This window comes from Lissotriton vulgaris, chromosome 3_1, assembly GCF_964263255.1.
Source record: "Lissotriton vulgaris chromosome 3_1, aLisVul1.2, whole genome shotgun sequence".
Classification (NCBI taxonomy): domain Eukaryota; kingdom Metazoa; phylum Chordata; class Amphibia; order Caudata; family Salamandridae; genus Lissotriton; species Lissotriton vulgaris.
Window position 1 is genome coordinate 891,749,312 of NC_141689.1, and position 12,427 is coordinate 891,761,738.

Consider the following 12,427-nt stretch of genomic DNA (forward strand, 5'->3'; position numbering starts at 1 on the left):
CCAGAGTTGCCAGGAAGTCCCCTTGCTGAAGCAGTGGGAGAACCTGTTGCAGAGTAAGCATGTGAAAATGCTCTGACAGAATGTACATGTTGAGCGGTCTGAGGTCTAGGATGGGTCTGAGAGATCCGTCCTTCTTTGGGATTAGAAAGTACAGGGAGTAAACCCCTGTTCCCCTTTCTTGCAGAGGTACGAGCTCTATTGCCCCTTTTTGCAGCATGACTTGAACCTCCTGCTGCAACAAGTGCAAGTGCTAGCCGGACATAGGACGGTTTCTTGGAGGTATGTTTGGTGGGATGGAAGTGAGTTCCAGACAGTAACCGTACTGAATAAGACATTTGACCCACCTGTCCGTGGTGATGGACCTCCACACGGGCAGGAACTGCTGGAGTCTCCCCCGACCGGTGTTGTGTGGTCGGGGGGCAGTGACAAGGCGTCACTGTTTGCTGGCGGTGGAGGACCTGGAGCTGTTATTTCCACGTCCTCTGCCCTTGACGTTGTTGCCACGGTATCCACCCCTACCTTTGTTGGTGTAAGAGGTTTGGGTGTTAGCTTTATAGAATTGTGTGGATTGTGACGCTTGACCCCTTGAGGTGCCTCTGTTATTGGAGCGGCGAAAGGAACCACCCCGAAACTGCTGGGACTGAAGGGCACTCATAGATTTAGCGGTGTCAGTGTCCTTCTTCATCTTTTCGAGTGTGGCATCTACTTAAGGTCCAAACAGGTGGTCTGGATTTACTGTTTGGTTGAGGATGGTGGTCTGAATGTCTGGTTTAAAGCCTGATACTCTGAGCCATGCATGCCGGCGTAGGAGAACGCTAGTATTGATGGCTCGCGAGGCGGTATCAGCCACATCTAGAGCACACTTGATGGAGGCATTGGTAAAGAGTTTACCCTCCTGAATCAGCATTTCCGCACCCTCCTTATACTGATCGGGCAAGTGCTGTAAAAGTGTTTCTAGGGTGTCGTAGTGCGCCCTATCGTAGCGTGCAAGTAGCGCCTGCGTGTTTGATATGCGCCATATATTGGCTGCCTGTGCCGCAATACGTTTCCCTGATGCCTCAAACACCTTTGATTCCTTGTCAGGGGGAGGAGCATCACCCGTGGTCTGTGAATTTGCTCTTTTACGTGCGTTGGAGACAACCAAAGAGTCTAGTGGCAACTGTCCCTTGATGTATGTTGGGTCAGTGGGCGCCGCCTTGTATTTTTTATCAATGCGAGGATTGATGACTCTTGCCCGGGTGGGCTCCTTGAAAACCTCTGGCGCATGCTTTAGCACACCCTTGAGCATAGGCAATGTCTTGACGGTCTTTTCAGCCACTGAGAAAGTGTCAAAAAGAAAATCGACATCCACTGGGTCGGCGTGGAGGTCGACATCATGGTTGGCCGCGGCCCTTTCAATCAGAGCGTTGAAGGCTGCAGAGTCCTCCGTTGGTGAAGTCTTTGCAGCAAAAAGCTGCGGCTCGTGTCCTGTCTGAGGGTCCTCAGGGTCGCCTCCAGCAGACCATGGCTCATTGACCTCCTCTGGATCCGAGTACGCTGGATAATTGTAGTCCTCCTCCTCGTCCTCGTCACCCTCCCCAGCGTTAGAGTGAGTGGGTGAGAGTCCCAGACCTTGTGGAGATGCAGGCTCCATAGGGGCAGAAGTGCCCGCAGAGTCCAACTTCTTTTTAAGTGGAATATGAAAATGCTCCAACACCGGCTCCGGGGTGATTTTCCTTTTAAGGAGAGAGAGCTTGCCTGTGTTGGCGTCGATGATAACCTCCCGACGCTCCTCGTCCGCTAGTGGTTGGTGCCGTGGTTTTGGCACCACCAAGGAAGGTTTAGGCGTAGACACCAGCTTCAAGGGCACCCCGGCCCCGTGTTTTGGAGCGAAAGCCTTTGGCGTCGTCTTTGGCGGCAGTGTGAAGTGGATCGGCGGCTGCGCCTTCGCCGGTTTCTGTGGAGGCTTCGGCGCCACATCCTTCGGCCCGAGAGCCCCGTCTTCCTTCCGAATACGATGAAGGGACTAAGCGACCTTTTTGGTAAAGGACGGGGAGGGCTGGACTGGCTCGAGCGAGTCCTCCGAGTCCGGATTCGGTTCGGCGACCAAAGGCGCAGTCTACGGAGCAGACACAGCACCTCCTTTGGCTTTGTCGACCGGGATAGGTGCAGCCAGAGTCTTGGGCTCGTCCTGACGCTTCTTGGAGGCCTTCTTAGGGTCATCGACCTTCTTGGCGTCGGCGCGGCTCTTCAGAGCGTCGACCAGCTTCGGCGCCGACGCAGCCGCGTCGGGCGTTTTCGCCTTCGGCTTCGACACCGGGGTCTTCGGGTCGGCCAGTTTGGCGTGGCTCTTGAGCTCGGCGGCCATTTTGTGTTTCTTCGGTGCCGAGGCCTCCGGAGCCTTTGATCCCACCAGTGCGACTTGCACTTTCGGTTTCGATACAGATGGTGTGGACCCTGATGGTTTCACTTTCGGTTTCTGTACCGGGAGTGGCGCATCACCAATGTCCGTGGCCGGGCCCGGAGGCGGGGCCGTGGGACGAGTATTGAGGTCTTGGGTAAGGCCCGAAGGCGATCACTCAACCTGGGCCTTATATTGGGGATTGACCCCGGAGTCAATCTGAGGATGCTCCTCCTCTGAGCTATCCTCCACGGTGGCAATGGCCCTGTCGTCGTCCCCTACCTCCTCGACGACTTCCTCGAACTCTTCATCTCCCGCGTCGTAGTTTTCATCCTCTGACGCCGGGTTAGAGTCCGAAACTTGTAGGGCGGTGTCGTCCTCAACGTCTTCTCCAAAGATGTTGGTTGGTGGGGGTGCCGATAACTGGGCCTGCAGTCTTGCGGCCCGACGAAGCTTGAGAGTCTTCTTCGACCGGAACTTGGAGCAGGCCATACACCTGGCCTCGTCGTGGTCCGGCGACAAGCATCTGTTGCACACAGGGTGCACGTCGAGGTGTGAATACTTTGAGGCGCACACCGGGCACCTTTTAAACGGAGTTCGTTCCATGTCGAAGTAGTCTGGAGCGTCGTGTAGGCCCGTCCGCGCCGACAGCACGCGGAAGGGCAGCAAGTGTTCGGAGCCGATGAATAAACAAACCCGAACGATGGACAATACCGACGCGAGTCCTAAAGACCTTTTGGTCTCAAGTAGGGAAAGTTAAACAACTATCGATTCCGACAGAGGGAACCGAAACACATCCGAACCCAATGGCGGAAAAAAACAATCTGGGGATGGAGGCGATGCCCATGCGCACTGTAGTCCAGGGGAGGAGCCACCTATCTCGTGATACTTCGAAGACTCTTCCAGGACAACAATGTGCAATCATCCGGACCCAACACTAGGCGGCGATCTATGCACAGATATGAATTCAGCAGCCCACATGCCTCGAACACATATTTTTAAGTAAACACTCACCCCACGTCTTGCACCCTTCAATACAGTCCCCCTGCTGTGTTTCAGGGCAGCTGGCTTCATCAGCAGGCACAAAACCCACTGTTTTCCTGAAGCTCAGCCGTTCCCCCTTTGCATTGCTTCCCAACAGACCACCGACCACAGCGCCCAGGGGGCTCTATTACATGCAGTTCTATCACATTCACAAGTGTGTTCATGTAGTAAATATGCTGAGTAAATATATGTTCTTTTTTTTAACTTGGTAACAAGTACTGCTGTCGAGGGGCCTTAAGAGCTTTCTAATCGCTTCACTGTCAAGCTGCTGCCTCTGATGTTTACTCTTGTCTCGCTTGAAGTTCTCGCCTCCCCTTTCCCTCTGCTTGCTACCTCCGAGCGGAACCTCCCCTCCTGGCTCCGGGATGCGTGATGTGCTCTCCGGTCACCCTACTCCCCACAGAGGTGCTCTCCAGAGATCGTGCTGGTGCCAGAGTGCTACTAGCCTGCATGGAAACCTGGAGATTTCACGGCAGGCCAGTGGCTCCCAGAGGCAAGTAGGGCTGGGACAGGATGACAGACGGAGCCTAACGTGTGACTGACTCTGCTTCAGCTCTCCCTGCTTGCCAGATGTTATGTAATCTTACTAAACCCCCATAACAAGCAAGCAAGAGGGTTACGAGCGAAGCCAAAGCCCTTGCGTCATCAACGGGGACACCTTAATGAAGCCAGGAGCAGTGGATTCAATCTGGGGTGTTTTGAGTGCTTTGCTCGACACCATTCAGTGTATTTTTAGCGCTGCATTGCAGCTGAAGTTTTTAGGGGAATTTCTGTGGATTTGTATAGCAAGCAGCCTGTCTATTCTTGGCACTGAACCATTATTTCCTTGTGGATTAATTGGGGGGATTTTTTGAGATGCTCTGCCCACTGGGCTTATCCCACTCTGTTTAATACTCGGTGGCGGCTACAGTAAATAAACAAGCATTGGCATAACCAATAGGTCTTGCCTTTCGGACCTTATAAGTGTTTAGCCATGCAACAGTTGATGTTTTTGCACCAAGGACATTGTGCTGCATAACTAAATACTTATAAGGTCCCAAAAGCGAGACCTATTGGCTATGCCAATGCTGCTTGTGTATGTTTTGGACTATGCACTGCTTGTTTTGTTGTATTTCTTTGTCAAAACCAATAAAAACAGTGTTTAATAAAAGATATATATTTTAAAAGGCCAAATATGGAAAAGTAGGGTTACTAAATGTGCAGACAACACTCTACAAAGAGTAAGAAAGTGTGCTCAACCCTGGAGGAACTCTCGCCAGAAATAGTCAACTATTTCTTACTACACTCTACTAGGAAATGCTAATGCTGAAATAGTGCTGAGGAAAATAACACTGTTTGTTAAAAAAAAATACTTAAAAACATGTTTGGATTTACTAGGGAGTAACGGTTTTAACAAATCACTTTGAAATTTGTCTGCAGTCACTGGTTACAAGCACCCAGAAGGTCTTTAATAGTTGAAATAGTTGTAATGATAGAACACTACTCCATATAAATCCCTTCTTCAGTGCTCTCTGCAGAACCTATAAAAGTCTAATCAATTTATTTCACAGTAAATATCTAAACCAAACTAGACAAGGGTGTATCTGCTGCACTACTTTTCTGAATTTACAGACTTTACAGGTGGTTTGGACTTTGAAACTACAAAAAGGATGAGAAGCTTCAATATTGAAGATCATTGATTCAAAGTAAAACCAAAAACAGGTTGCCAGCAGAAAGTGAACACCTCAAAGGGCTTAATGACAAATGGTCCAGCATTAAACCCAAATGCGCCAAAGAACATGGAGACAGTTCTGGACTTATTGAGGCTAAATCCACAGAAAATGGGTTTAATTAACTTTTTATTGATGTTATAATCCTTCCTTGAATGTTAGACTCACAAATAGTATTGCCTTTCTAATCTTAGATATCAGTCTCTTCTGAGAAGTATAGATTTGCTGATAAGTGGATTCTCCTAGTGGAAATGTCAATGGACTCATTTAACTATGACCTAGTTTGAAGAATAGAACTTCTAAATTAATGTACATTTGTTAAACCGCTTCATAAAAATGATATCCAAAAGTGCTTCCCATTGTCTGTAAACATCTATGCCTATGGTAAGTTTCTCAGATAAATGTTTTCTACATTTATATGACGGTCTCTGGCACTCATTAGAAAAAAGTTTGAAAAACAGGGCTAAGAGAAAGGACAAAGTTACGCCTCCAAATTAGCAGCAATTATTTTCTCAAATGAAGATCAATCAATATAAAAATGTCCCATAAGAAGGACTGTTAGCAATAGCCATTTATTACAAAAATTAGAATCTACTTGGTCTACACATAGCATACACATATTTTGGTTTCCCTTGTTGGCCAGAAGCACAAGGAAGCAATTTAAGAGCTATTGGAAAATCACTCACAGAAAACAAGTTAAAAAAATAATATTACCAATCTGCCTAACTTAAAACTTGAGTCCTATTCTAAAGCACTTTTAACCCATCCAAAAGCAGAGAGGGCATAGTTGAGGCTACACTTGAATGGTTACACCTCCTTCCATGACAAGAGCAGCAGGCCCACAATTAGATCATTGTGCACTGCAGTTGTGAAAAATACATACACAAAATCATAGCATATTAATTTTTAATTTCTAAATCGAAGAGGAAACGAAGTAGCAATCAAGTTTCCATTAAGCTCCACCTCGGAACTTAAAATGACAGTTATATTTGCATTGCTGTCCTCATGTCTAGAACTGTGCATAAAAAAATCTCTGCTCAAAGAAAAATATTTAGAGCAAAACCATTTCCTGAAATGTATACATACACATCTTATGGCAAAACAGACACTGGGGCTACAGAGAAGGCAAAGTAGTCTAAAATGACCAGCCATGTCACCTCCCATTTTTATTCCCATACACGCTAACTCAATTTTACTTGGAGCTTAAAAATATACCAAACTTCAAATTAAACAGCAGATTTGTGACTGTTAAGTAAGTTCATCAGCAGACAATTATGACACAACTAGAAGAGGACTGTAAAAGAACAACATTCAAAACGATGTACTAGTTGGTAGGGAAGACCATGCCTTTTCCCAGTTCTTTCAAAGGAAAACAGAAGGTAAATGTAATTCCTACCTCATTCTGTTCCTCGTGCTCCAATATGGCTTGTAAAAATGCCTTCCGTTCATGGCTGGAAGACTTTTGATCGAACATGCCAGCCTGAATAACCTTCTGATCAACATTCAGCTTGTACTTTGCAGCAGCAAGAATCTTCTCCTCTACACTATTGACAGTACACAATCTAAGTACTCGGACCTCATTCTGTTGTCCAATTCTGTGGGCTCTATCTTGTGCCTGAAGATCCTAAAACAGATCAGACATAAAACACAATTTCAAAACAAGTCATAGTTTTCAGGTATTTGCTCAAGTGTAAAAAGCAAGGTGTGTTGCACAGGTTACTGCTTGTGTAACGATATATCTGTAAGAGACATTAGTTAGTGATAGATTCCTTACCTTAGAATATCCCCAGCCGTCAGACTGGATCCGGAAAGTTTTGCTTAGCAGTACCCCTGCGCATCAGTAGGTGGCGTCCTGCGGCTCCGCGTCCGTTGCTGGCGTCGTATGCGCCGAGATGACGTCACAGAGATTACTTAGGCGTCACCCATGCGCACTGGCGTCAGTTCTGTACAAAACTTTCTGCGCCAGGAACGCAGAGCCATACAAGATACTGACCACTGGTGCATTGAAACTAGGGCCCTGAAAGGGGTGTCCTTAACCCTAGTAATCAGTTTGCAGAACAGGGAGGATGGGAGGGGCGGTAAGGAATCTATCACTAACTAATGTCTCTTACAGATATATCGTTACACACGTAGTAACTTGTGCATCTGAAACAGACATGTTAGAGATAGATTCCTTACCTTAGAACAGATACTCCAGCAATACCAACCCCGGTGGTGGGTCTGTGAACAAAATTACACCAGAAAGTCACGGAGAGCAGAACGGCCAAAGAAGCAGTCTCTCTGGACTTGACTTTCAAGGCAGTAATGCTTATTAAACTTGTGCAGCGAGGACCACGTAGCTGCCTGACAAATGTCCTGCAAGGGAACACAGCGTCCCAAGGCAGTAGTTGCTGCAGTTGCCCTGGTGGAATGGGCACACAGCCCCACAGGAGGCTCCTTCTTAGCCAAGGAATAACAGGCCTTGATGAACAGAACGACCTACCGAGAGATGGTCCGCTTGTGCACGGCCTGAACTTTTTTGGCGCCCACGAAGCCAACAAAGAGCTGGTCATTCACCACGAACTGTTGTGTGCGCTTTAGATAGAAGGAGAGAGCACCTTTTGGGTCCAGACAGTGGAGCCTCTCTTCCTCTTTCAAAGGACGCGGAGTTGGAAAGAAGGTGGGCAAAGTGATGGTCTGCCCGATCTGGAAGGGCGCGACAACCTTTGGCAAGAAAGATGGACGGGTCCTTAAAACCACCTTGTCTGGATGAACAGAAAGGAAAGGAGATTTAGAAGAAAGAGCCTGGAGCTCACTCACTCTTCTGGCAGAGGTGATAGCTACCAGGAAAGAAGTCTTTAGAGTGAAAGGACAGTTATGAAGGGGCTCAAAGGGAGCGCACATCAGATATGTCAAGACAAGGTTCAAGTCCCATTGAGGCATGATAAATGGCACGGGAAGAAATGCGTGCGTAATGCCTTTCAGAAAATGGTTAACAACCGGGGACTTAAAAAGAGAAGGCTGATCTGGAAGCCGTAGAAAAGCGGAGATGGCCGAAAGATAACCTTTGATAGTGCCCAGTGCAGAGCCCCGCTGGGCCAAGGAAATGAGGAACAGAAGAAACTCTTAAAGAGGGGCAGAAATGGGATCCACAGACTTATCTGTGCACCATGCCACAAATTTGTTCCACCTGCAGGCGTATACCGTTTTCGTGGAGGGACGCCTGGCTGCCAAAATAACATCACAGACTTCGGAAGGAAGATCGAAAGCTGTCAACTGTCGCCGCTCAATCTTCACACATGGAGGTGAAGGCTGGACAGGTTCGGATGAAGGACTGTCCCCTGCTGCTGCGACAGAAGATCCTCCAGAAGAGGCAGTCGGATCGGGGGATCGAACGCCATATTGAGTAGTTCGGGATACCAGTATCTTCGTGCCCAATCCTGAGCCACAAGAATGACCTGGGCCCTCTCGCGCCTGATCTTCAGCACTCTGGGCAGAAGTGGCATAGGCGGAAAGGCGTACAACAGACCACAGCTCCACTCGCGACGGAAAGGGTCGCCGCGCTAGAGCCGCCATGGAAATTCCAACGCACAGAACTGATGACATTGCGCGTTCTCTTCGATGGCGAATAGATCTAACCAAGGCTCTCCACACTGCAGAAAGAGACCTTGCCATATCCGAATTCAGATGCCATTCGTGATCCATCATGCACTGGCAGCTCAGTTTGTCCGCCCTGGTGTTCAGAGAACCTGCCAGGTGTTGAACCACCAAGGTAATGCGTTGATGTTCTAGCCATGTCCAAAGGTGCAGAGCCACCTGACATAGGGTCCTCAACCCCACCCCGCCATGTTTGTTGCAATACCACATGGCGGTGGTGTTGTCGTGAACCACTACACTTCCCCCGGACAGAGGGAAGGAATGCTTTCAGTGCAAGTCGGATCGCCCGAAGCTCCAAAAGGTTGATATGGAGCTGGGACTCCGCCGGAGACCAGTTGCCTCTGATCTCCGCCTCTCCCAAGTGGCCTACCCATCCAAGAAGGGACACGCATCTGTCACTACTGTGTGCTCCGGTTGGGGTAAGGAGAGAGATCTGCCATTGACCCAATTGCGATTCGTGAGCCACAAGTTGCCCTGATGCTGTGCCCACTGAAACTTCAGGTCCTCTTGCAGAGCCCGCATATGCCATCTGGCATGATGTACATGCAGGAGGCCATTAGGCCCAGGAGCCGTAGGGTCACCCTGACTGAAACCCGGGTTAGAGGTTGAAAGATCGGAATCATAGCCTGAATATCCAGGACTCCCTGCTCGGGAGGATAGACCCGAAACTGCGTCGAATCCAGAACCGCTACGATGAAGGGGAGCTTCTGAGCGGGAGTCAGGTCCGACTTCGGCTCATTGATGGAAAATCCCTGCAAGTGCAGGAGGTCAGCCGCAGTCTGAAGGCGGCCAATGACTGGGGCGAGCCCGCCTTCAACAACCAGTCGTCGAGGTAGGGGAAGTTTGACACCCCTGACCTGCTCAGATGAGCTGCAACCACCGCCATCACTTTCGTGAACACCTGAGGGGTACCGGTAAGGCCGATGGGGAGCACTGCAAACAGGAAATGCTCTTGGACTACCGTGAACCGCAGGTAACGCGAGTGGGCCGGCAGGACGGGGATGTGAAAATATGCGTCCTGCAAGTCCAACGCTACCATCCAGTCTTCAGGGTCGAGGGCAGTCAAGACCTGAGCCAGAGTCAACATCTTGAACTTCTACTTCTGGAGGAAGCAATTGAAGTCCCTGAGGTCCAAGATGGGGCGCAAGCCCCCTTTGTTCTTCTTGGGGACCTTAAAGTAGTGGGAATAACAACCACGCCCTACTTCCGGCCCAGGAACGCGCTCGATGGCCCCCTTGGCCAAGAGGGCAGTGACTTCCTGTTGGAGAAGCCGTAGCTCGAGAGTCCTTAAAACGTTCCAGTGCCGCGTCGGCCTTATCAACAAACAGGCGAATGTCGTAAAAAGGCATGTCCATGAGCGAGCTCTAAATGTCCAGGGAGAACGCAGTGGACCCCAGCCCTCAGCCATGTGTGGCGCCGAAGCGCCACAGTCGTGGAAATTGCCCTACCGAGGGAGTCCACAGTGTCCAAGGAATAACAAATGGCGAATCTAGCCGCTGTCCCTAACCTCAGCCACAGCCTGAGCCAGCACAGTCTGGAACTCCTCCGGGCACCGAGGCAACACCTCAGCCATGGAATCCCACACCGCTTGGGAATAGCATGCAGTGTTCACTGACCGCAGTCCTAAGGTTGGCCGAAGAGAACAACCGCTTGACAAACTGCTCTATTCTATAAGAGTGCATATCCGGCCGAGCCATTGGAAAGGCACTCTGAGACGTAGAAGCCTGAATGACCAGACTTTCGGGTGTAGGATGGGTGGTCAGAAAGGCAGGGTCACCTGGCGTCGGGCGATGACGCCTGGCGACATTCTTATCCACAGGGACCCCCTTGGCGGGCCATGGCCAAGTGAGTAACAAGACTTCTGGGAGGGTATCATTAAAGGGCAGCAGCAGCTCCGAATAAGTGGACGCCGGCTGGAGCACCTCAGTGAGGAGATTTGTCTTCAGGGTCACCGCGGGGAGATCGAGGTTAAGGACCTCAGCAGCCCGACGGAGCACCACGGTATACGAGGCGCCTTCCTCCATAGTGGGCGGGGGAGAGGCAAGCCCCGCATAAGAGGAGACATCGAGGCCACCCGCCTCCTCCAAGTCATCCACCCAGTCCTGCTCGGAATCACACTGACAAAAAAGCGGGTCCTCAAACAGTTCCCAGTCATCCTCCTCCGCCAGCCCCGAAGGCACAGGCCTCGGCGGCAGGGAAGGGACCGGTGAAGGAATAAACTGCGCCGGGAACAGCGCCGGCCGGGACCTACCCGGCGCCGGTTCCCAATTCGAATCCCAGGCGGGGACAAAGCCCTCCGGGAACCGGGGCAGATCGGAACCAGTGGGATCCACTGCGGCAGCAAGGGACCTCTTGGCGCCGGAGTCAGGAGCGCAGGATCCGGCAGCGCCAGAGCTGGTTCTGCCGAATGAGACGACGGACCAGCAGGATCCGGACACAGGACCGCGGGCCCGAAGGCGCAACGGCAGGAACCAGAGGCCTGAACAGGTGGTCCATGGCAGAAAGGAATTCTTGCATTTGTGCGGGAGTCGCCAACGGACCCGGGTAAGGCGGGTAGGCCGTGGGACTCCCAGGCTCCAGAGGAGCCGCAGGGGCGGAGACCCTGTCTCCCTCATCCGTATCCGCCGACCGACGGGGGGACGTCGGAGAGCGAAAACACTTCTTGGACTTTTTTTTGTGCCGTCTCTTACCCGAATCCGACGGGGAAGAGGAGTGGTGGTGACAAGACCGCGAGCGGGCACGAGAACGACCCCTGGATCTGGAACGGCACGGAGACGAGTGCCAAACTTCAAACAGCTTCCGGGGACATTCCCTCAGGGCCTTCGGGGTCATCGCCCTACAGTCCAGACAGGACTGGGAGTCATGGTCGTTCTCCAGGCAGAAGTGACAGACGTCATGAGGGTCCGCCACTGACATATTGCAACGGTAGATCCCGCAAGACTTAAAACCAAGCATCCCTACTAGCACCAAAGAACCAACACGAGACAAAAGTTTCAAAAAGCTAGTCAAAAAATGACTAGGGTACGTGCTCTTACCGGATCTGCGCTTATTGACGTGGAAAAAGAAAGAATTGACGCCAGCGCACATGGGTGCCCCCTAAGTAGTCTTCGTGACGTCATCTCAGCGCATACACCGCCAGCGACGGACGTGGAGCCGCAGGACAACACCTACTGACTCGCAGGGGTACTGCTAAGCAAAACTTTCCAGATCCAGTCTGACGCCTGGGGATATTCTAAGGTAAGGAATCTATCACCAACGTGTCTCTTTCAGATATGTTATTTAACATATGTGAGATTATTGTAGAGAAAGGTTATCATTTTAAACAGTATTCTGAGATGTGTTAATAGAAACTACGTCAACAGGGGTTCTTGTAACATTCTATACGTCCCTTCAAAACATCAATGTTATAATATCTTTCATGTCTGATAATTAATTGTATGGTACTGGAACAAGCAAACACTGGTCTGAAAAACTACAAAGGCAAGGCTGTCAAACGAATAACTTACCTTCAGATATAATATTTCTGATAGATGTAATCTTTTTCTAAAGGTTCCAGAACTTCTCAAACCTTAATATGTCTTAAGCTGAAATCAAACTCTAAAAATACCCAACAGAGGTCTCGGGCATTGCAACAGAGACCAAACGAGTCCCTGAGGAC

The 12,427-nt window shown here is 50.1% G+C and overlaps 1 protein-coding gene across 4 annotated transcripts in view; it reads right to left on the reverse strand.

Moving 5' to 3' along the window:
* SMARCA2 (SWI/SNF related BAF chromatin remodeling complex subunit ATPase 2) overlaps positions 1–12,427 on the reverse strand; it is a 1,892,118-nt gene that overhangs the window by 730,499 nt on the left and 1,149,192 nt on the right. For all 4 annotated transcript variants that reach the window (XM_086961220.1, XM_086961218.1, XM_086961217.1 and 1 more), the window contains exon 26: positions 6,530–6,757. In XM_086961220.1, the coding sequence (XP_086817346.1) occupies positions 6,530–6,757 (228 nt within the window). The remainder of the gene's footprint in view (positions 1–6,529; positions 6,758–12,427) is intronic.